This window comes from Labrus mixtus, chromosome 11 (genome assembly GCF_963584025.1).
Source record: "Labrus mixtus chromosome 11, fLabMix1.1, whole genome shotgun sequence".
NCBI classification, from domain to species: Eukaryota; Metazoa; Chordata; class Actinopteri; order Labriformes; family Labridae; genus Labrus; species Labrus mixtus.
Window position 1 is genome coordinate 20,289,094 of NC_083622.1, and position 23,348 is coordinate 20,312,441.

A 23,348-nucleotide genomic window follows, 5' to 3' on the forward strand; every position below is an offset into this window, starting at 1 on the left:
ATAGGCAGACGTCTCCTTTTGGCACTTTACGCAATTACAATTTTGACACATTCAACAGATTCTTTGCAAACCCAACACAGTTTCGGCATATGGCCATTCAACATGAGTCTGGTTTTCCTCCAAATTTCTACCACTTAAAGGAAGTTTTTCCTTGCCAATGTAACAGGCATTACGTCTTAAGACATTCATTTTGATTCCTCAACAGCGCAATATTGCCTTAAAGCGTTGCGAAAGTGCAAGAGCGCACGGCACAAAGGTACAGAGGTAGCTCCACATACACACACAGTCAGACATGCACATACACAGCGCTGCACTCCCCTGCTGGCTCCTCTGATCCCGTCTCGCCCCTGTGACGATTCTGTGACTACCTCTGCAGCCGGTACAGAGGGATCACTTCGTCCCCCCATTAAGACTCCACAACATTTATATTGAAGGCAGAACATCATTTGGACATAAATATCACACCTTGAAACGGCAGTCGGCTAGTGAGGCTTTTTCCAAGAAAATGAAAACTGAGGCCCTTTCAGCCTTCATGTAATAAAGATAAAGATAAAGATAAAGATAAACTTTATTGATTCCCCGTGGGGGGAAATTTGTACATTGCCTTGTCTGACACTGACTTCTTTGCATCGGTAACAGGCATCAAAGATAACTGTTGAGATTTAGTCAATCATTTTGCTGATTCTTGTTTAAATTTGTAGGTCAGATGGAAGTATATACATTTGATTACAGTCTGATTAATAACTAGCTATAAACTCCTCAAACAAGCTTTAAGTAGGACTTTACCTGCTGGACTTTAATATAACATACTGTTACTTTATGTTAGTAAGTAAAGGAGCTAAACAATTCACTAACTAGACATAATGTGGTGTTTTGAGCCTTAGTACTTTATATGGCTCATGTCTTTCATCCTTCTTGTTTCTTCTGTCTTTCCATTTCCTCTCACAGGGTCACCGCTCTGAGCTCTGACAACGGGAGGCAGCTGGCATGTCAGGCAGGGAACCCCGCCCTTTTCCGGCCCGTGGAGACCACGGTGACCATGAGCGTGTACTGTGAGTGTCTCAGCCTGTTTCAGAACTGACAGTCAACACACCGGCTGTTTTAAAAAACACCTCTGTGTTCAAACACACTCAACCACACAGGAACCAAACCTTGGGTAGGCCCAAGGGTATCCGGCCTTGTGAACTCAGTCTGTGTTAGCGGTCCAAGGAGAAACATTCAACCTGAAGGCAAACTCACACCTACTTGTAGACAACACGAGTGTGGCTGCCTCCAGTTCACAAGGCTGACCCTGGTGGGCTGAGATTGATATGACTAAAGAAGGACGCTGTTTTCTTACTGTAAAACTACATAACATTGTCCGCAGTGGTGGGTGGATAATAGAATCATACACAAACTCTTGCAATTCATTTTAAAATAGTTTGACTCAGATTCATTGTTTTATTCAGTAATCTTGCAATAATTTGCACCCTTAGTCTTATTTCCCTGATGTTAAAGAAAACACACCCTTCATTAGACCAACAGAGATGGATTATCATCCTCAGCAAGGCTTCAAGTGCTGATAAATTTTTTAGCAATATTATAATAACTAATAAAAGAAGCTATGGCCACCTCAGTTAATAATGATGAATCCTACAAAACTAAACCCAGCAACTTTTGTGCTCATCAGCTCAAATTAAACTTAGAATCCACTGAGGCAGGAGGCACGGCAGTGTCTGTTGCTTTTTTCTTGTCTTATTATCACAAACCACATGACTTTATATAATACAACTGTTTCTGTGGCATACAAAGATGCACTGACTAACTCTCGATGCATTTGCCATTTTCTTTCCCCTTTTTTTGCGAAGCAACAGTGAAAGTCCCTTTTTTTTTAATGCACAAACAGTATGAAACTGCAGCTACTGTTTACTACAGTCGGTTTAGTATTTTCTACAGTGTTGATCAGTAAAAGTAATTGATTGTTTCAGGCGGAGAGTCTTCCCACCTGCTTCTCCCAGGCTTAAATCATGCTGTTGATTAAAGTGGAGCAGGGCTGCTGACACATTTAGCAGCAAGCGCTCCCTCCAGATCAGCTGCCGTATTATCCACAGGCTGACTAGACACCTAAATGTTGCCTCTATCTATACTCCTCCGCTGCTGCTGTTTTAACAGTCACCAATAACTGTGAGCTCTAATCCCTTTTCCTCTCTACCTCTGTCTTCTGTGTTAAACAACGTGGGCTCTGTGCTGAGTGCTAATGTTGCAGAACTCAGGACCACCGCTGCAGTCTTACTCAGCATGCAAGCCTATCAAAGCCAGCGCAGTGGCCATTTTCAGCCAGCCAGATTGTTAGCAAGGTGGCAATTTGTCACACTGGCCCAGGGTCTGCAGCCTGCTCTCTGAAACTGATTGCAGCAATAACAAAGGCCTGCTCCTCCTCTATTTACTGCATGTATTTAATGCAAAGAGGCTCAAATTTATTCATATTTCACATTGCCTTATTACTGTTTGAACATCTGTTATTTTGCTTTATGAACTGCACCCAGCTCAGTGCTCCTTTAATGCTTAATGCTTTCATCAGATCTGAACCTCTTATCCCACAGTCGTGTTGAGTGTACCCAATTTACTGGCTCCATCTGAACAAATAGTGATGCTACCTACTCAATTGCCCAGAGTGTTCTCATTGCAGTGCTGTTTCTCTTTTATGTTATCCAATTGATGGTCATTCTGTCTCCCTGTCTTACCGCTATCCCTTCTCTTCCCTCACCTCTTTCTCTTCCCCTTTGTAAGAGTCCGTTTTTATTTTTGTCTCCCATTTCCCGGCAGTCCCACCTCAGCCTCCAGCCATTGTAGGTCTGTCGAGAGAGGAAGTCAAAGCGGGGAGAACGCTCATGCTGGAGTGTGTGTCTCATGGTGGAAACCCCCTAGCCAATCTCCACTGGACCAAGGTAAAATCTTCTGCACCATCTGTTAAGGAGGCTTTGTAGAACACTATCACACTGAAAAGTCTATTTTAGTTTGAGGACTTGCAGTGTAAGTGTCCCACTGTTTTAAGCTTATGTACTTCATTGCCTGCACCATATGGGACCGCGCAACTATTTAGACATTCTCTTGACGTTGCTTTTTTTTTTTTTAAGAAGAAAAAAAAAGTTCATCTGTTTGTTAGAATGGGGAAGTTTTGTCCACGACTTGGGAGGAGGATTTCGTTGCACAGAAGTCCAGCAGTTTCCTGAACCTGAAGATCAGCCCCGTGGATAACCAGGCCGTTCTGTGCTGTGAGAGTGTCAATCTTGTTTCCCTATCGCCCCTGTCTGTCAGCCGTAGAATCACCGTGCTATGTGAGTGAAAATAAAGCTTAATACAGTGCACAGCTCTGGAAAACACACACACACACACACACACACACACACACACAAAGCCCTGGCAGGTCTGGCAGCACTGGATTATTAAGAATATGGACATGAGGCAGAGGAATATAATAAGAGTCTTACCTCTAAAACCAATTCTTTTGCTGTCCCAGCATATTTTCCAATGCTAATATCATTAATGAAACTAATGGTTATTATGGCTGCGGCCCATATTCCCAACCGCCTCCAGATTAAAATCGTTGCATGCTCTTTCATAGCTGCTACACTTATTCAGCTGAATTGCTTCAATGCACAATCCTGAGGCGGTTAAGCCTTCACTCTGTGCGACTGTAACGCCCATGGTTAATAGATTATACTCTTCTCTCTGAATTTAAAATGTTTGTTTCAGCAACAATAAAACAAATACAGAATTAATATTCAGCAGCTGTGGAGCGTTGAGTCTAACAATAGCCTGATTTCCACTACAGAGCCAGACAATGTAAGTCGGAGCTTTAAATGCTGCAGGATTGGCACACCTATTTTATGCAAATATTCTCTGAATTAGGACAGGTCCTTGCAGAAATGTCTCGCTGATATAGAGGTGGCTGAAGATGCTCTAGTGCCCCCTCTTCTCCGCCCAAAGTACCAAACAGGCCCCGGTGCCTTGCCTTCCAGTCATCCGTTCAAGGATGTTGAAATGGCACTGCTGACTGTCTGACGGTGCTCTATGGTCTGGTAGAGGCTTGAGGGTACAGAATACATCTCACTGGTGTAATACGAATACGCCTTTTTTTACCTAAAGGCACCAGTGTAATTTCAACATTCTTTGTGTGTGACACGCATGGATGCATCCTCTTCTGTGTCTCATGTGGGACAGACACAAAAACATCTAACATTTACATACATGACCCCTCCTTCCACATGTCTGCCAGCTCGATCCCCAGTCTTTGTATCCCCCTGAAGGCTTTATGCGGCTGCGTCACTTCGCCCGCAGCTATTGTACCCCATCTCCCCCCGTGGTTAACACGAGGCAGACTTTTGAAACCACATTGAAAACCTCCAGAGAAAACAAGTTGCCACTCAAAGTGATTTTCCTTCACACTCTCTTGTGTTTCACATCCAGAAATAGTTACGCTGCCACTCTGATCAGAATAGGTAGCTGTTGAATGAACTATTCTTGGGTTGATATATTTTACTTACTTGTCCCCCCCCCCCCCCCCCCCGCATGTGTCTGTGTCTGTGTACATCAGTTGAGCCCACAGAGGTGACACTGTTGGGTTCCTCCACAGCCATAGAGGGGCAGGTCTTGAGTCTGTGCTGCATCGCATCATCCAGTAATCCCCCTGTACAGATCCGCTGGTGGCTGGGCTACAAAGAGCTCAACACTACTTCTGTCACCGTTGAGGAGGTGAGACTGCGTGGCATATTATTACTGCGGCATAAAGTTTAAATCTATCTATCTAAGCAGGTGGATAAAAACTTTGTCAGAGATACAGAGTGCACAAAAAGTTAGAATTCAGGATCATGCTGGTCAGTTTATAGAGTCTGCAAAAAAGGTTATATATTTGCCTCTTCTGGTGAAACCCTGAAAAAGGCATAAAAGATCAAGTGTTAAAGCTTTGCCCTGAAGTCAAGCTTGTCTTCTGGGAAGCAACAAAAAAACTTGAAAATGCCTGCCATCAAATTAAAATAAACTCCAATATGAAATGTGACCTGATGTGAACCTTTCGAGATGAAAGAAGAAAAAAAAAAACACATGACCATGAGCAGCCTCTGAATAGGCCTGCTGCTGCTTTTTTTTTTGCAAATGAATTAGCAGCTGATTCCAAAAAGAGTATTCTGCTGCTCTTCTCCTCTTTTGTGTTTGTTAATAAGATCAAAGTGAATAAAAGCTGACACAGAAGATGAGCGTTATTAAACAAGCTCTTTATTCATCTGGCAGCAGCGTTTTCATTTGATCTTACACGAGGCACTCGCCATGCTGTGTGTGCGCTTTAATGCATCGGAAACAGTGTGAGGTTAATGAAGACTGACGCTCCTGTCCACTGTCTTTGTTAGTCTTTCTGACTGCGGCTTTTACAGTAATCACCACAATAATGGCTTTAATAACCAGATGTGCTGCATAGGCATGACCACTATCAGGCAGGTGCAAAATGATGCTTTGCTCAATTTATAACAGAGAGTCAGATGAATATGCTGATTTATCACAGACCATGCACGACATCAGTTATTACAGCAGCTAATTTGCCATCTGTATTCACCGAGACTAACCAGCGTAGGGTTTTTATCTCCCCCTCTCTCTGTCTTCTTGGACCACAAACGTCTGTCCCCGAACTGGACTGATATGTGTGCTTTCTGTCTGCAGGGAGACCATGGTGGGATGACAACCATGTCTAACATGACTCACCAGGTCTCCAGGGAGGAGGATGGGCTCAAACTCACCTGTGAGGCTTTCAACAAGGGCACGCACTTCTCCAAGACCCAGGTCACCACAGTCAGTGTCTATTGTGAGTGAGCTCCAATCTAGTTCCTTGAAACTTTTGTATTATTTAATAGACACAATCTGCATCTATGATAGAATTATAGAGAATTATATTCAGTTCTTTTATCACATTAATCATTCTTCAGGAGGAGTCAGCTGCAATTATAATGCTGTTAAGAAATGCAAAAAGGCAATAGCTCTTAACAAAAACAATCTTTAAAAAAAATGTTTTCCAGGTCTGCTTTGCCTTTTTAAGCAAGTGACTATTCATTAAATACAAACTAAACAGCAGGTCTACTTAACATGCAGGAGACCTGTGTAGCCACCAACATTAACTTAATGCACATGTGTATAACACATTTCAAATCCTTGATGGTCCTTTTTCAACAGACCCCCCTCAAAAGATTTGGCTAGATGCTCCACCTCAAGATGTCCCTCTTCGTTCAGGGACCACAGTCCGTCTCACCTGCTTCGCGACTGGAGGGAATCCCACCGGATCTTTGACCTGGTTCAAGGTTAGTGTGTACTATGTATGTTTTTGCGTGTGTGTGGAGGTGTGTGTGTGTGTGTGTGTGTGTGGAGGTGTGTGTATACCTAAGCAAGTACAATTCTCAGAGTAATTTCTGTCCTTCATGTTTCAGGATGGAAAAGTTGTATCAGATGCACTGAGTCAGACGTCCTTTGATCGGGGTGTCGCTCGAGAACTGGTTTTGGTCTTGACGGCCAGTGACAATATGGCTACCTACCGCTGTGACGCAAGAAATGAAGCAAAGGAGGCCATCTCTGCCTACACTAAGCTCATGGTTCGATGTGAGTTAGACACCTCTAACTCATAAACACAGTCTGATTTTCATTCCAGTTAACTGGGAGTTAACTAAAATGCAAAATATCAGCTAACTGAACTAATCATTCAGACAGATTCTCAGACACATCATACCCTTCCTCTTTACACTGTCTGTTGGTTTAAGATGATGACTCCTGTTACACCGTTGTTCTCCAGTTCCAGCGCTAAGTGTCACGATCACCATCAAACAAAAGGAGCTACGTCGGGGTCAATTGCTGAATCTGGAGTGTCAGTCTGGAAGCAGTAACCCACAGGCTAGCGTCTCCTGGAGCTTGGGCGCCCTCAGGTTTGGCATCACGTTATATGGAAGACCCATAGAAGGAAAACATACATTTTAAGGGGGCCCGTTTCCTTAAAAGCTTTTTTATTGCTGATTTGTGGTCTGAATTACTGAAGTTTATCCTGTTAAATATGGCAATATGCATGATTTCTTTGTGAACTAGAACTACAACTCCCCCTATTTACTGGATTTTGCTGATATGTGTCCCAGGTTCAAGGGAGAGGAGCAGCCGCCAAAGAAGGCTCAGTATGGTGGTGTGTCAGTGCGCAGTTCTCTATCCCTCAATCTGACTTCACAGCACCACAACCAGAGGATCATTTGCCAGGCCTACAGCGCCGTGCTAGCGGAGGGCCCTAACACATTCTTCAAACTTAATGTGCTTTGTAAGTAGAGCGGGAATTGTTTGTAAATGTTTTTTTTTTTTTTTCTTGGTTTCTTTTTTCCTTCTTTCTTCTTGGCGGCTGACCAAGCGATGTGGTTTGCATAAATCTTAAATGATGCATAACGATGATCAATGATGGGGCACATTTAAGCTGCTTTACTGGTGTACTTTTTGAACAGAAACGTCAGAGTATTGAATGTGAATGTGTGCGTGTATTCTGTTTACTGGAAACCTTTGTTGTGATTTGTGGGTCTGTTGAGCTCTGCGGCGCTGTGTCCTAATTGTGCATTTGCTTTGCTGCATGGCCATGTTTGTCTTTGATGCCGTTTCACAGGCAGCAGCCAGCCCATGCTTCAAAGCTTGGTGCTGTGTACGAGCATGAAGGAATGTCACTGTGTGTTTGTATGGAGCTGCAGTTGGACAACAGCACTGTCACTCGTTGTTTTAATGCCTGTCCCTCTCCCTCCCGCGCTGTACTACTCCCCCGTTGTTGAAGTATGTGAGGTTGGTTGGATCTGGAATCATTGGTGGGATGTTGACTTTCTACTGGTTTGACTCTCATAAGTGTCTCTTACAGCTTTCATGCTCAACATGTTTTGTGTCTTTCTGATCTTCCTCACTGATTCTTGACATTCTATGTGGGCCTGAGTTTGTGTTTGCACTTCTGTTCATGTTTCTTTTTCTGGTGTTCATCCAACCTACTGCAGCTGTGTTCATGTGCTGTTTGTGTGTTAGACCCACCAGAGTTCAGCCCGGAGCAGCCAACGCAGGTCCAGGTGGTGGAGGACGACGTGGCAACCATCCCACTGCTGGTCTCAGCTAACCCCGAGGAGGTCTCCTGCATTTGGCTGCATCGCAGGGAGAAGCTGGTCAAAGGTGATCTGGGGCGATGTGATGGCTATATAAACCAGGTCCTAGTTGAGCTGAGCCAGCAAGTAAGCACTCAGCTCTGCCATTCAGGGCCTGAATAAAACATGGCAGGTTAGCCAGCATGGGACCCTGCCAAATGTGATTCTCATTATGGCTCTAATGTATGCAGTCTAAATGAGGATTGCTGTCTCTCTGAATACAACACAACGCTTCTAAAGCTGGCTTCTCCTCCAGGCCCATGTCATCAGGGTTCTGCTGCACCCACTCTCTTTCTCTCTAAGCTCCATCATACGCATCCCCCACCATTAAACCACTGTGTACTTAATGCGGAAACCCACCTATTACATTTTGAGTGCTGTGGTACAGGAGGTGTCGCTCACACAGCCTATTGTTGGCTTGATGTGGGAATCCAGCCAGGCCAATCAATAATGCAGGATTAGATGTCACTTGGAGACCGGTGGCCAGAGGACATGCGGTTGATGAGCGTGTAATGAATACTTAATTTATCATTAGTTTGCATGCTTGTGTGTCTCTTTGTGTGTTTCCATGTTTTTGTGAAGAGGGGGACCTGCGCTTCCACTGGTCAGACGACAACTCGCTGGAGATTGAGAATGTGACGAGAAAAAATGCCGGCGTTTACACTGTAAGGTGCACAAATGATGAGGGTGTCAGCCAAATCTCCATCACGCTGGATGTTCAGTGTAAGAACCTGCAAACAGAGAACAGAGGAGCACATATACACAACCTAAAACCAACACTGATGTTAAGAATTGATCAGAAACACCGCTCAAGATCTTTGTGTTGCATGGCTAAGGCTTTGTTCTCTATAATCATGAAAACAAAGTAAATTATATATTTGACCAAAAGTAAAAAATAGAATAACAATATTGTAGATCAAACTCTAAACTCAAAATTTAATTGGTGCCCAGTGAGACAAATTCAGCCCTTTAATGATCTCAATCTGGCTCTTTGATCATTTAGTGTAGAAGAACCTATTTTATTTAAACGATTGAACTTCATAGATTGGTTAATTGGGGTGGGGGGGAATGAATGAAAATGATTTAAAATGCAACATTGTGTTTGTTCAAACAACAACATACTTCTACATCTTCTACAAGATTGAAAGACACATTGTTTAGAACAATGTAAATGCCTTTGTCTCTGCATTTCACAATTTGTCCACTTTTGGTGTATCTGACAAAAAAGAATGTTGTGTATAGAACTATGTTATGTATTTTAAGGACTCATAGTTGATCATTTTTTCATGGCTTGTGTTTTTTTTACCTTTTAAAAGGATTTTGATAATTAACAATAGGACTAAACACATGTAACCCAGAGCACCTATCAGAGGACAAATGGAGTAACCAACAAATAAACACATAAATTAAGAATTATAAGATGGTTTATTTTAACAACCCCTTTATGATTTACTGTCAAAACATGTCACTTTTGCAGTTATACCTGCAGCTCAGGCCACATCATCTAAATCGGTAGGCTTCTAATACCACTTTTTTGTACTTATATAAATCTGGCTTGAAGTCAGAGCCATCAGTGTTTCCACACTCACTGTCACTCCCAAACACCAACATTGACTTTCAGCTCCTGCACAGCAAACATGCCTCATTCATTAGGCCTCCATACAAGGCCGAATACCCCCACAGCTGCCCCAGGCCCAGCCTGGAGCACCAGGCCTGCTGCTCCGATACTGATGATTTAATAATAGAAGTGTTGAAAATGTAGGTCTGCCCGTTCCTCTAAAGCCCATGGTACATGCCTAATGGATTCTGTCGTCCTGATCTGACTGGGCTTGACAGTTGTAGATATTCATTATGTATGGAGTATTGTAGTAGCTTTTATGGGTGGCAGTGTAGCCCACTTAACACTGTCGGTCTTGGTTAGCAGGCCATCATGGGTGGATCCCAGCGAACACCAGAGGTATGAGTCTCTGTAGTGTTTTCCACCACTGTTCTTCAAGTGTGAACATAGGTTTAGACAAGTAGGCACTAATGGCCTTAATGTTGCAAGTACATGGCACCCACGGGAAGAATAAAAAGCTTGTGAGGTAGAGGCTGATAAAAACAAAAAAAGAGCAGTGCAGTCAGGAAGGAGAGATGATGTAATCAAGCGAGGGAGGGTTGGTCAGCCTATAATAGTTCATTTGAGGATATGGGGGGGCCTTTTGGGTCATATGACCAATTCTTGTTTTGCAGAAGCATCTGTAATCCACAAACGTATAGACAAGTTAATGGCCTTGAATGTGAAACGCAGAGGCCAATTTAGAAAGGGTCATGAACAAGTTCAAAAACAAACAAGTTTCAAAGTAATTATATAGCAATGCAGCAAGGCTGTTTAATGGATTGGCAAATGATTTGACCCAGGTTGGCATGGTAACCTTTGGTCCTGCCTTAACCCCTTCCCGTTTTCTTGCTCTCAGATGCTCCCAGTGTTAAAGCAGAGAAAGACCCTGTGATCGTGAACCTTGGGGAAACAGCAGACCTGATATGTGTGGCAGATGCCAACCCCATTATTTCCGGCATGTTCTCTTGGAAATTCAGGGTGAGGACTTAAATATACACACACACACACAAATACACACACACAAACAGGAACACAGCCATCTCCTGAATTATATTTCCTTTATCCGGCTCTTCCTTTCTATTATTTTACCCGTTCTTACCGTTTATCACTGGCCTTTCTAAATGCACAGACGCACCATATTTCACTGGCTCTAACTATCCTTCCACCCCACCTCTTCCTGCTCCACACTCAGCCCAAATCCAGAAAAATAGCTTTCATTACTGCTGCGTGACTAAAGGGCACATTTGTCAATGTGGCGTGGTCTCTGTATCTACTGATGCCTTCGCCGGTGTAACCCACCCCCCGGCAGTATTGTGTGTCCCACTTTCAACCAGCACTGCCCCCCTCCTTTTCCTCCTTTCCTCCCAGCTCTCCAACCCATTGGCATTATCTTTGTTTGTCCTTAGAGCTCGTTCCACCAACTCCCTCCCGATCCCCACCTCAAGCCCTGATTGTTTCCTGCTTAGCTGTCTACCTGTCTTGCTCTCCAACAGCCCCCCCCCCTTTTCCCTCCTCAAACCCTTACCATTAAAGAAGGGGGCTGTGAATTGAGGGATAGCTGCTGTCTGCCGCTTATCCCCCCTCACTCTGTCTTCCACAGGGGGAAGGGGAGGAAGAGACGGGAGAAGAGACCCAGGAAGACGAATCTGGCCTTTTGACCATCCATGATGTGACACGAGCTCATGCTGGTCTTTACCGGTGCACAGCTAATAACGACATAGCCTCCCCTGCTACTGTGGATGTGCAGCTGATAGTGCAATGTGAGTTTGTTGGATTTATACCACAGACTGTATAAAAATGGACGTAGTCACCGTGATATCACACATTGGTACCTGAAGAGACTTTATAAAACCCAACAATAGCCGTTGCCATGATGGAAATGCTATCTCCACCTAACTTTGGATCAGTCTAGTAACAGGCAGAGCTGGGCACACGACCGTTAATCCATTAACCATTAAATGTCATTAACATTTTTAAAATTAATTTTTAATGTGGACGTTACATTAAAAAAATGATTTTTGGAACAGTTATCAAAATTTAACAGTTTGTTTCCGTTAACGTAATTATTTGGGCTGACACGTCTGTATCATGTAATGCCGGCCACGGAGGGGAGAGAAAGAAAATCCCGCTTCTTCTCAAGCTCTCATTGGCTATAGTAGTCTGGGAAGAGTGAATGGAAGGTCCTGATTGGTCAAAATGAGTTGTCAGCTGAAAGGGCGGAGAGCATGCAGTGGTGCAGCGTAACCAGCGGAAGACACAGACACTCTGTTGACATTTTAAAAAGCTGATGTTCATTTTACCTTCTGTTAAATATTAATGGAATTAACTGAGTACCTGATATTTTAGTTAAAATAATTGAATTGAAGGTAAACAGAGTTACATTATTAATGAACTGCCCACCTCTGGTAGCAGTCAAACAGTTGGAGTCAAGGAGGGCCTTAAGCCTTGTGTCAAACAGCAATAACCTGCCTGTGAGTCAAATAAGGCGTTCCCTTTATTATGCAAATGTGTGCAAAACTCTTGATTTTTAAACATGAGTTTTGAGTCTTTTCAGTGTACAGTGTGTACAAATAAGGAAGTGAGATACAGTATCAGACTGTAACAGTTTTTTTTACCAGGTCATAAACATGTTTAATTCAGCTTAAAAATGGGCTTTCTAACACGGCTGTCAAAGGAGTTGGAGTAAGCTTCAAGTAGACAGTCGGGGGAACGGCACTTTTTTTAAGCACCTCTTCATTGGCTTCATTCTTCAAAACTCAAGGTTGCTGTTTGATTTATGCTTAGACGTGCATGGAGAGTTACCTGTGGACACATGCACTTGTTTTCGTACTTGTCAATAAATACACATGTACTTTTACTGATGTGTTGTGTCTACTTTCTGCATGATTAACCTCCATGCCCATTTTGTCTCGTGTAGTCAAACCAGTGCTGCAGAAAGGAGCCCAGTGGAGGAAGGTAGCAAGCAGAGGTGACGGCACAACCACAGCTGAACTAGTGTGTCAGGCAGAAGGTATTCCACGGGTTGAATTCTCTTGGGAGAAAAATGGTGTACGCATGGATTTTGCTAATCCCAGGTCAGAAAAAAATTAATTCCCTTTTGTTCCATCCCTTTTACAATAACTTTCAGTGCTACTGTCAGCATTTGGTTACAGATTGATGAATCCACACAATTAAATTAGGGTTTACCCCAATATAATATATTCTATTGCCATTTCCTGCTATTTCACCATTAAATCCAGATTAAGTGCATTTTATTCTCTGCTTCTCACTATGCAAATACCTGTTTAATGCTTCTTTGATGTGTGAAATTGGGTGACTTAGTGCGATCTGCAGGACATCACAATCCTTGCAGTCTCCTTGCTCAGGATTTATCTCTCTTTCTGTGTGTGTGTGTGTGTGTGTGTGTGTGTGTGTGTGTGTGTGTTTTCGTGTGCTAATGTGTGTTTGTGTGCCTATGTGTACGCTGCAGGTATGAGGAGCGGACTGTGAGGGAGGGCTTCTTCCACACCAGCACAGTTCTAGTCGTGAATGTGAGTGCGGCCCTGGACTATGCAGTCTTCAGCTGCACTGCTCACAACTCACTCGGGGAAGACAAGCTAGACATCCAGCTCGTCAGCACAAGTACTGTATCTATGTACAATTTTGTTTATTGTGTGTAGGGCTATGTTTCTCTGGCTGAGGATCTTTATTTTTTATTTATCTAGAACATGCTTTTTCAATGTCACTCAAAAAAACATAGGTATTTCAGGGTTTTACCAAGCCCCTTACCTAAACTATTCATATCACATCTTCTGATATGTTCCTGACAAAGATACTGGCATGGAGGCCGGCCTGTCCACCATCCAATGCCTGTAGGTCAGCAAAATGCCTGGCAGAGAAAATACACACAGCCAGGATCCTGGCCGGTGTCTAATCCACAAAAGTTTACCCTTGTGTTTCCCCGATGATAAGATGGATGGAGAGATGGTTGGACTCGTCTGTCTGGTCAGGGTCATAGATGATGTTTATCCATCGGCTTCCTCCATGATGTTTACATTTAAAAAAAACTTCACTGTAGAATAGTTTGACACGAAGGAGAGGTTACGGAGTAGTTCATGACCCATGGACACATTGTTTTTGTGTCCAGTGTTATGAGCAAAACAACATCAAAGATGAGCAAAAAACATTTATAGTACAAAGCTACCAAGGCTAAAATAAAACTGAATGGATCAAGTGGCTGTTATGTCAACTTGTCTCTTATAATACCAAGCATCTAAATCTAAAGCTCTGCTTGCCCGGTCTGCAAAAAGAAAAAACAAAGTCAAGCCTTTCAGTGATGAATCACCCAGAATGAGCAAACTAAACCAGAACCACTTGATAAGTGTATCTAGGCCTTAGTGTCCATCTTTGCAAAGTGTGTGAGTAATTGCATGCTAAAGCAACACAATAAATCGTACAATCTTCTACTTTAAGCCCTCATTCCCTCAGTATCTATTTGAGTCTTTCTACCCTCTAGTGGTAAAAAAAAAACCTAATGCAGCTTTAAATCAGTGGCAAATGATCAAAGTCAGTTGTTAGGGCACACAACATGTCGGGATTATGCGTATCACGTACTTGGCAGTGGTGCACAAAATTTTCCTTTGGTTTAAATTTGGCAGCATCTCAGAATAATTGTGTCTGTGGTGCTTTGTCCAAGGTTTTATCAGCCTTTTACAGCAATGTAACAATAGTGTGGGAGTGCCATTGAACATGCAGGAAACTGGAGAGAGTTGTTGCTTCTGAGTGTCGGCCCTTTAAGGAACTTATTCCAGCGCTTTATCTCTACCTTATCATTTAGCCCTTAGCACTACTTCACTTCTCCCTTAGATAATGCTGCAGTGATACGCTTTGCTCTCTCCGGCGTGCTTAGACTTCTCTGCCTCAAAGTGTATCCTTCCACCACTATCAACACAGTTCAGCTCTCAGCAAAGGCCCACAGCCATCATTGGGCACATTAAATGTTTACTGTAAAAAGCATAAAATACAATCCAATATTGGCCCTGTTTTTCCTCAGTTGTTTTTTTCAGCGCTGTGAATATTCATAATTAATCTGACGCAGTGATAATAAATTTTATATGCTTCCTTATCATTTGAGAGCCCAAGAGGAAGAGAGTTTTTTTTTTTCTCTGCATGGTGTTTTTTGGATTTGAAGGAGACTAGATCCAAATAAGGCTGACCTCTTTGCCCCAGAATCTTATGACTGGAGCTGATAGTGGGAATTATTTACTCTGCAAACTGGGCTGCAGCCCGGAGCCAAAGACGAGAAGAGCATCCCCTTCTCATGTTGCTCCTCAAATATCTCTCCTCCTCCTCCTCCTCCTCCTCTCCTTCACTATCTCTCCCTCTGCCCCCAAAACCACCCTTCTCCTTTTTTTCCATGCTCTAAATGCAAAATAATCCACTTTCCCTCCACTACCCTGACTGAAGAAGTGCCTCATGTCAGACTGAAGGCCTGGTTAGTCTGCTTTGATCTTTGTCCACAATATTGATAGTAATCAAAAGGCTTCTTCCTTCATTGCACGACTCTGGATGCGTAGATTGGACAAATTGCAACAATCAACCGGAGCTCTGCTCCGTCCGTGTTTTTTTGATCATTCATACAAACAACAAAGCTCAACCTTTAGAAAACACAGATCAAGAGTGATGCACTGTTAAAAAATGCAAAGCTCTTGCTGTCAAAACGATGTTCTGCGGAAGTCTGTGGAAAAAAACTGAGAGAATAGATCAACTGTGTAAAAACCAAGAGGCTGCAAGCTCAGTGACAAGTTAGGACCATGTTGAACATTTGTCCCGTTTTTATTATTTATTTTATTATTTCTCATCAGCAGTTAAGATCCTTTAATATCATTATATCTTCCAGTCTTGAAATACTGTAGTTCTTGTAAATATGAGATCAGTGCCACAGCCTGAAGTCATTAAGTTGGAGTAAATCCACTAAATGCTATAAGTTCAACAGTAAATACTTGTCCTTTTGATACAGATATACCTTATGAGAATAATTGTGTTTACAACTCAACTGTGTGATCAATGGGAAAGTAAGAATATCTTCAATTGCTTTATTTCTATTTCTATCGAGTAGAACATCAGCTCCGCACTTACTTTTAGTCATATTGTATCTATTTATAACCACAGCAAGGCAAAGAGGCTGTAGGGAAGAAACAATCCTAAAGGACAACAGAACCTCGTGTGTTATTTTTTACTCTGCAGATACAAAAAAAAAACGACTATCTCCTTTTCCCAGCACCTCGTTGCATTGTCAAATAGCCACCTGATGAGGAGCAGAATCTTAGTTTGTTTTTTTCTTCAGTTTACAATAACACACATTTCCTCCTTCTTTTCGAGCCCATTTACTTTTTCCACATTCTGTTTTTCACCCTCAGATCACCCAGATCCTCCTTCATTGTTTCGCCGAGTCAGTGTCACCCACGACTCAGTCACTCTGGAGTGGATCCCCGGCTTCAACGGCGGCTTGCGGCAGAGATTTCGTATAAGGTGGGACTTCAAGACAAGAACACTGGTTGAAGAATGACAGCCTTTAAAAATAAGACACTGTACTTGACAGCATTTGTTTTGGCTGACAGATATTGTTGGGATCGGTCTGCCAGCTTTCTGTACATGGACGTCTTTCCTCCCAGTGCTACCATCTTCACTGTCACTAACCTGCAGCCTGTCACCACCTATAACTTCTCTGTCAATGCCCTCAATGCAATGGGAGAGAGTGGCTATGCCGACAATAATGCAGTTCTGACCGTCACCACCAAGGGTCAGTTTGGAGTAACCCCTGCTTGACATTGAAATTAATCCACTGTGCAAACTTCACATAATCTAGAATAAATTAAACATTATGCTCAGTACGTTTTCCTCTTTTTTTTTTCTCTACAGAGAGGCCAGAAGAAGAAAAACTTCCACCAGACGATGACTCAGTCTCACCGAGTAAGTCATTTTATCACAACTCCCCGAAAAAGCTCTTAAGGGCAGTTGGAAATTGCTGTTTGCACAGCAGCTAGCTTCATTTGGCTAAATCATGTTAATGTATGCACCTCCAAGGCTGTTAATGTTTGCACTACGAGAGTAGTGGTTGTCATGGCAGCCACCCTTTACTTTTTCCCCTCTGCTAGTCTTTAATCAATAAAGACAATTGAGAGAGCGGTTAGGTCTGTCTCAGTCAGTTTTTATCTTTCCCAATTTCCATATTACTTCGTCTTTAACTTTCATTGGTATGCATTGAGCTGATGTTTCTGCTGCTGTGTGAACCAGGTGCACGAGGACTGCCGGCCTACTTGACTGTAGTTTTCACAGTGGTGTTTGGAGTCCTGCTGGTCTTAAACTCATTGGGTTGCTACTTTGGATTGAGGTGGAAAAGGAGGCGAGGACAGACAGGTAACCGGAATAATCTCTCATCCATGTGTGTGAAAGTATTTCTGCCATCACACTTTGTCACCGTAATGTCCTGATTCTTTAACTAAACCCTAAAAATGACTGACCCATGATGCAATTGTCAGCACAGACACTCTTTTCTTTTCTTCTCTCCATGTCCTTTTTTCTATCCTGTCTCCTCTTCCACTGCTCATTCTTTAAGCCTCTACCTCCTGCCACATTCATCCTTCAAAGCTGTCACTTCTGTCTTTTATCCATATCTTTTGTCTCATTTACAGGTTTGATGTCCTTCTTCTGTCTCTTCCTATTTGCCCTTCAGTTTGACTGTCAGGTTCTTCTTTGCCTATCTCTTTTTTTTTTTTTTAATTTCTCACCTTCCCCTCTTTACACAGATTTCAACAGCTTCCATTCTTACTCTCTGGTCCTTTTACTGCTCTGATCAATTTTGGCCCTCATGAGATGATTCGCCCCTCTTCAGTTCTAATTTCTTAACAGTAAGCCTCTTTCCTCCTGTTTCTGTCCCCCCCTGCAGGGGATGGAGGAGGCAGTGTGCTAGATGTGAAGAAGAATGAAGAAGAGGGGTAAGTTAAGACCCTGCAGTATAAGTAATAAAGGAACACACATCCAATCCACTCTAAGAAGTCTGAGGCCTGATCCATTGGCTGACCCAGCTACTAAAACAGCCAAGCAGGCAAAAAGGAGCCTCAGTCAATATCCATTTATATTAGTGTCATCAAACTTCCAGCTGAACCCTGAAATACAACATATAATACATTATGAAGAACTTTTTTTTTGCAGAGCAAATGTCATATTTGTGCCAAGTTTTTTATATTTTAGTTTTTTTTACATTTTTTTATATTGCAAAAAAACAAAGAATCCATTGGTGTGACTCCTTGATGACGGGCCGTTGCTCAAAAAAGTTGATTGAACAAGCTCGAGCAAAAAGGTATCTCAATTGTTTGGAAAAACATTTATTCGATTGTACAGGTTGATATTCTAAACTTTATTTTGAAGTTAATTGAGTTTGAGTTTAAGCAAAACCTTAAAACATGACTCTTTGGAGTTTTTTCTTGTGATTTAATGTCTAAAATGTGTAAATCAGATAAAATAATCTGATTTCTTCATGCAGGTCCAGTCAGTCAACTGTAAGCAACTCCAATAAATATGAGAGCAGAGAAAAGATCAACGCTGCTGCCCAGCGCACCCTCCTCATCGACTCTGGATCTGAAACGGAGAGCAATGTGTACGAGAGCTACGCAGCAGTGAGTACAGGAGACATAAGGAAGTTGGGGATTAGAAAGACAAAAAACAATATTAGAGGAAATCTGCATAGAAGCCGGGAAGGCAGGGTAAACAGATGAGTGGAGAAAGGAGGTTAGACAAGGGCTAAAGGGATCTGACAGAAAAGGAAGTGGAGAATTCAGCTAGAACAAGGAAAATGGATAGATAAACTAATGAAACCTTGAGCTGTGCATAGAGATGGAACACCAATCAATACCTCACTGTTAGCATTCGAAGTACACATCGATCCCAGAGAAATCATAATTTTGTTGTTAAAACAGGCCGACGAGGAATTGGACCTTAAAGAAAACTGTTGAGTGAGTCAGAAAGAAACAGAAACAGCTCTGTGCTGTCAGGATGTGGTATAATGAAAACTCTAATCCCCACAGAGGCAGGCTTTATCTCTCCCCTGATTTAAAATACCAAATACCTGAAAGGCTTGGTTCAGGAAAATTACCCCAGAAATATCTTTCTCATTTACCTGTGGTGATATTTAGCCTTGGGTGGTGAGAGTATTTTTGGTTGTATTTGCTCCAAATATCTGCCCTTGAGATTTCTGCCGGAAAATAATGAGGGTGGTCCTAACAGTATTGAAAATAGCAACGTATCCCATTACTGTAAATATTCCACAGACTTCCTTTTCAATAAAGGACTGTATTTTATGTCTTCTTAAAATTATCACAAGCAGGTCTTTCACCTATGATCTGTTGGAGAGGTGCAGGAATCCCTCTAAACTCTAACAAATTTGATTTATGAAGCAGAGAAAGTCAAGCCAAACTTAAATAAATGGTTGAATTTTCTAGAGAAGTGACTCCTAAAGCGTCAATCGCACCCTCCTGGTGGACCCTAAAGGTACTTTAGATTGGGCCGCGAAAGGTCATTTACAAACAATTCACAACAAATGTGTATCTTTTACAGTAAATCTCTTGTTTTCATGTCTGAAATCGCTGCTGCAGGTCAGCCTAACGCCTAAACAGCCTTTTTTCAACACAACTCCCACAGAAAAGAAAGCATGACAAGATTTTTGTACAAAACAAAACAAATGAAATTCTTACACATGTACAGCTCAGCAACGACCGCTTTCTCCGTAGGGGTCGCCCCAAAATGGACACAGACTAAAAGTTCCTCACAGGAGCTTTAACTTTAACAAATTACTATTTGCACACATGTTGTTGCTTAGAAATGTTAACTATGTAAAAGTAACCTTTGGCCCACTTAACATAGACTTTTCTGTTAATGTCATCAAAGTATATTGGGAACTACTACATCTCATCAGAGTTGGTGATCAGAGTTGGGTGGTTATAGGATTGGATGTGCCCCAGAATATTTTAGGATCTGCCTGCAGAATTCTTAGATTTGGGATTGGCTTTCCTCGAACTAAGTTAAAAAAAAGTGAAACTTCTAGGAATTACCTGCGACCTCCTGCACAGGAATGTCAGACATGTGATAAAGTCATTTTCATGACACTGATCAGATACTGTCGCCTTTGTTCTTGAATTTCAGGAAAGTGGCCATTATTATTATTACCCCACTGGTGGCTACAGGCCGCCTCTCAGTCCTCACCCAGAGGAAACACGTAGGCTTGGTAAGACACAAATACACCTCAGAGTAAACAGGGTTATAATGCACAAGCTCATATCTGAAAACATGATGCAGTTTGGCCCAATCAGGAGCTCTATCTGTCCTTGTTTGAACATGTGGTAAACAACTTGGGGCAACGGGAATATTTTCTTATTTACAAAGTTGACTAAGTGCTTTGACAGAAAATCCAAATATAACAACAGAAACCCAAACAATAGGTAAACAGACAAAGTACAGCACAAAGGTACAGTTAACATTAAGTTAAAGCAAGATGATATTGACATCTTCAATCATGATTCATTATTTAATGACTTAATTAGTAAATATTCAAGCACATTTGAATGAATTACAGCATATTTGTTTGTCGTTTTATTACACTTGTGTTTTTGTGTTTCCCTTCACTCTTTAAGATTTTACCCACCCTGACAATCAAAGCCATTTGTATGAAGAAGTAAGAGACACGGGTCTGTACCAGGAAGTCCTGGCTTCCTCTCCTCCTTCCCATCCATCCTTGTTTGACCACAGACTTCCCTACCAAAGAAACGAGTGGCGACCCCCCACCTACCCTCAGGTCTGTTAGGCAAAGATGTTTTTTTAACTTAAAACATATCTGAAAATATGTGAGGTCTAGACTTTTAAAATGCCACATGAATAGACGGAGCCACCTATCTGTATAGTGATTGTACCCACACATGACGGACCCCAGCTGTCATTCTCAGCTGCAGTGCCAGGGGCAGACACGGTGATCGTCCGGAACAAACTGGCTCAAAAGAGGGTCAAGTTAACCAACAACTGAGTTGGAGTCATGGTGCCAATTTTAAGATAATGGTTTTCAATGCAGCAGGGTCATTAAACAACTGTTAGGCAGCCAAGAAATATCATGTTAACCAGAGTAATATCTGAAAATTGTGGGCCTAAAAAAAGGAGAGAAGTCTACTAGAAATGACTGAATGATGAATTTATTCAAACTAAATGTGACAATTAAATCTAAAGATATTTAAAAAAAACTTGTATGAAATCACAGCTATGATCTCAGTGCACGTAATTAAATGTCTGCATTATGTTTTCTGTTCCCAGGATGTTATTTTCCGCTTTTTTGTTGACATTGTGACTCTGTTGAACTTCGCGTAGCATTGATTTTAAGGAAATTATTCTCATTATAGTATCGTATAGCGAACTCTGTTGTTTTGTCCAACACCTTCGCGTTGTTCTTTTTGCTGCATATGTGAACAGCCGGGTCAGGAGAACTTTAGGAGCAGTCCTCCTGAAATGATCTAGATACTTCCAGGAGTGCATGCATATGTGTAAACAACTTACGATTCATCTGTCCCTCAGCAGGGTGCCGAGAGAGCGAGAGACTTCATGGATGTTCAGCGGCCGCAGAGAGACTCTGATCTTCCTTTTGATCTACGAGGTGAACTTGTCTAGAATGAGAAGGTCAGCATAAATAAACGCACTGTGACAGCACCAGTGACTCAACGCTAGTCACTGGTGACAGTGTCGTAAAGCAAACACTGAATATGGGGTTATTTAGAAAATGCAGTTAGTTAACTTGAAGGAAAGAAGGAGGTTGTTGATATCACTCAATACTGTCGTTCACTTTGAGCTCTAACTGTCTGTATTGTAAACATGAAACAGTGTTACTTAAAGGACTGAGCTGACCTGCAGAATGATTTTGTACATCAAAATAAAAGTGGAAGTGATTATTCTGAAAAAAAAAAGCCTCAATATCTTTCATTAAAGACTGTCACAGAACGCTACGGTATGCCACTTCAGTTTAAACGGGCTGCTCCTTCTCCACTGCCACCAGCTGTTTTTCTACTCCCTCTCAGATCTTACTTCATCCCCCTCCTCCCTTTGTCCATGCTTTGTTCCTTCACCTTTACCCTCCTTCTTGGAGCCAAGTCATGGTCACTACCCACAGCCCCCTCCTTCTTTGTCCTGCAGGTAGACATGAATCACTCAGTTAGAGGCAAAGATGGACTGACATCGCTGTGGTTTGCACTGGGGCAGAGGAAGCACAGACTCGTGGTGCCACCCTAGTAGATATCATCCCTTTTTGACCCCTTCAATGTCAATGTGTTTTCAACATGTAACCAGTTGAGTACCTGACAGCAGTGTCCTGTTCCTCCCCTGTGTTATACAAAGAGTTTCAGACCTCACAGTGAGTCCGTGAGAATCCCTACAATGGGATTGTACTGAGTGGTATTTAGCACCGGTTATGTCTCCAGGAGGTAAAGCCATATCTAGGGCCTGACTCTAATCCTGTTTTCTCTCGGATTGAAGTTCAGCTCACAGCATCAGTGAGCGAGAGGAACCATGGAGGGAATTTGTCTCACTGAGGGTGGACAGACTAAGATAGAGAAGGGAAGAGAGGGGTTAGGCTAAGCTGCAACTGTGGCTACAGCAACATAAAAATCGACTCAATTTTCTTGGGTTTTCACTTTTGAACAAATTGTAGAGGCAGGAAAACCAGACTTTTCAAAACTGAAGTTGCTATTCACAAACATCAAATTTATATCCACAGATTATGAAATGGGGAGGGGGGAGGGGAGGGCAATGAAATAGATTGTTTACTTTTTGGGTAATTTTTTGCCTTTATTAGATAGGACAGCTGCTGAAGAGACAGGAAATGCCGGAAGGAGAGAGAGAGGGATGACATGCCAAAAAGGGTTGAGGTCGTATTCGAACCCACAGCTGCAGCCCCCATACATAGGGCGCGCAACAACCGCCAGGCTCACCAGGCTATCACCCCTGGATTCACTTTTTGAAAAAAGATCACCAAAAGTCTAATAATATGTGATTCATGAATACAGAGAAAAAACTAACCTTAGTTTAAAGAAGACTAAAAGTCTGTAGCCATGCTAGCAGCTCTGTGAAGCACAGTAGTGTTTTAAGCTAAATGCTAACATCTGAATGCTAACATACATCTGGTGTACAATGACTTTATTTTTTTTATAACTCCCGAACATATGAATGAGCTTAAACATTCACCATAGGCACTTTCATTAAGATGGATCAGAGTTATTTCAGTGCTTACAGTAGCAAAACGCTGAGTACACCTTTCAGCAACATGTACAGTGTGAATGAGCCCCAGAAAGCTTGACCTCTTCAGAGAGACAACTTATTGTTAGCATGCAGTACATGTTTTAACCGACCTGGTGGTGGCGCTGGACAAAAAAAGTCAGATGTGCAAAAAAAAAAGTCCGGAAGATTCACTCTGAGAGGGATTGAAATAATTTCACAAATTCAATAAGGATCCATGCAATGGCTGCAAAAATATTTCAGTCTAGATTAGAGTAGTGCCACTGCCATACATAGAGCTGCAT

At 42.2% G+C, this 23,348-nt stretch overlaps 1 protein-coding gene across 3 annotated transcripts in view; it reads left to right on the plus strand.

The window, feature by feature from the left end:
- The window catches only part of nphs1 (NPHS1 adhesion molecule, nephrin), a 39,942-nt gene extending 18,233 nt beyond the window's left edge, over positions 1-21,709 (plus strand). For 2 of the 3 annotated variants that reach the window (XM_061050703.1, XM_061050701.1), the window contains 24 exons: positions 949-1,052; positions 2,806-2,927; positions 3,146-3,317; positions 4,577-4,734; positions 5,692-5,833; positions 6,199-6,323; positions 6,450-6,618; positions 6,809-6,938; positions 7,143-7,315; positions 8,050-8,190; positions 8,745-8,885; positions 10,619-10,740; positions 11,363-11,522; positions 12,680-12,836; positions 13,232-13,383; positions 16,161-16,272; positions 16,362-16,543; positions 16,663-16,713; positions 17,038-17,160; positions 17,690-17,738; positions 18,287-18,419; positions 19,942-20,023; positions 20,430-20,590; positions 21,355-21,709. In XM_061050703.1, coding sequence (XP_060906686.1) covers positions 949-1,052; positions 2,806-2,927; positions 3,146-3,317; positions 4,577-4,734; positions 5,692-5,833; positions 6,199-6,323; positions 6,450-6,618; positions 6,809-6,938; positions 7,143-7,315; positions 8,050-8,190; positions 8,745-8,885; positions 10,619-10,740; positions 11,363-11,522; positions 12,680-12,836; positions 13,232-13,383; positions 16,161-16,272; positions 16,362-16,543; positions 16,663-16,713; positions 17,038-17,160; positions 17,690-17,738; positions 18,287-18,419; positions 19,942-20,023; positions 20,430-20,590; positions 21,355-21,447 — 3,154 coding nt within the window. In that variant the 3' untranslated portion in view covers positions 21,448-21,709. The remainder of the gene's footprint in view (positions 1-948; positions 1,053-2,805; positions 2,928-3,145; positions 3,318-4,576; positions 4,735-5,691; positions 5,834-6,198; positions 6,324-6,449; positions 6,619-6,808; positions 6,939-7,142; positions 7,316-8,049; positions 8,191-8,744; positions 8,886-10,618; positions 10,741-11,362; positions 11,523-12,679; positions 12,837-13,231; positions 13,384-16,160; positions 16,273-16,361; positions 16,544-16,662; positions 16,714-17,037; positions 17,161-17,689; positions 17,739-18,286; positions 18,420-19,941; positions 20,024-20,429; positions 20,591-21,354) is intronic. The other variant, XM_061050702.1, reaches the window with a different exon arrangement.
- Positions 21,710-23,348: the final 1,639 nt, after the last annotated feature.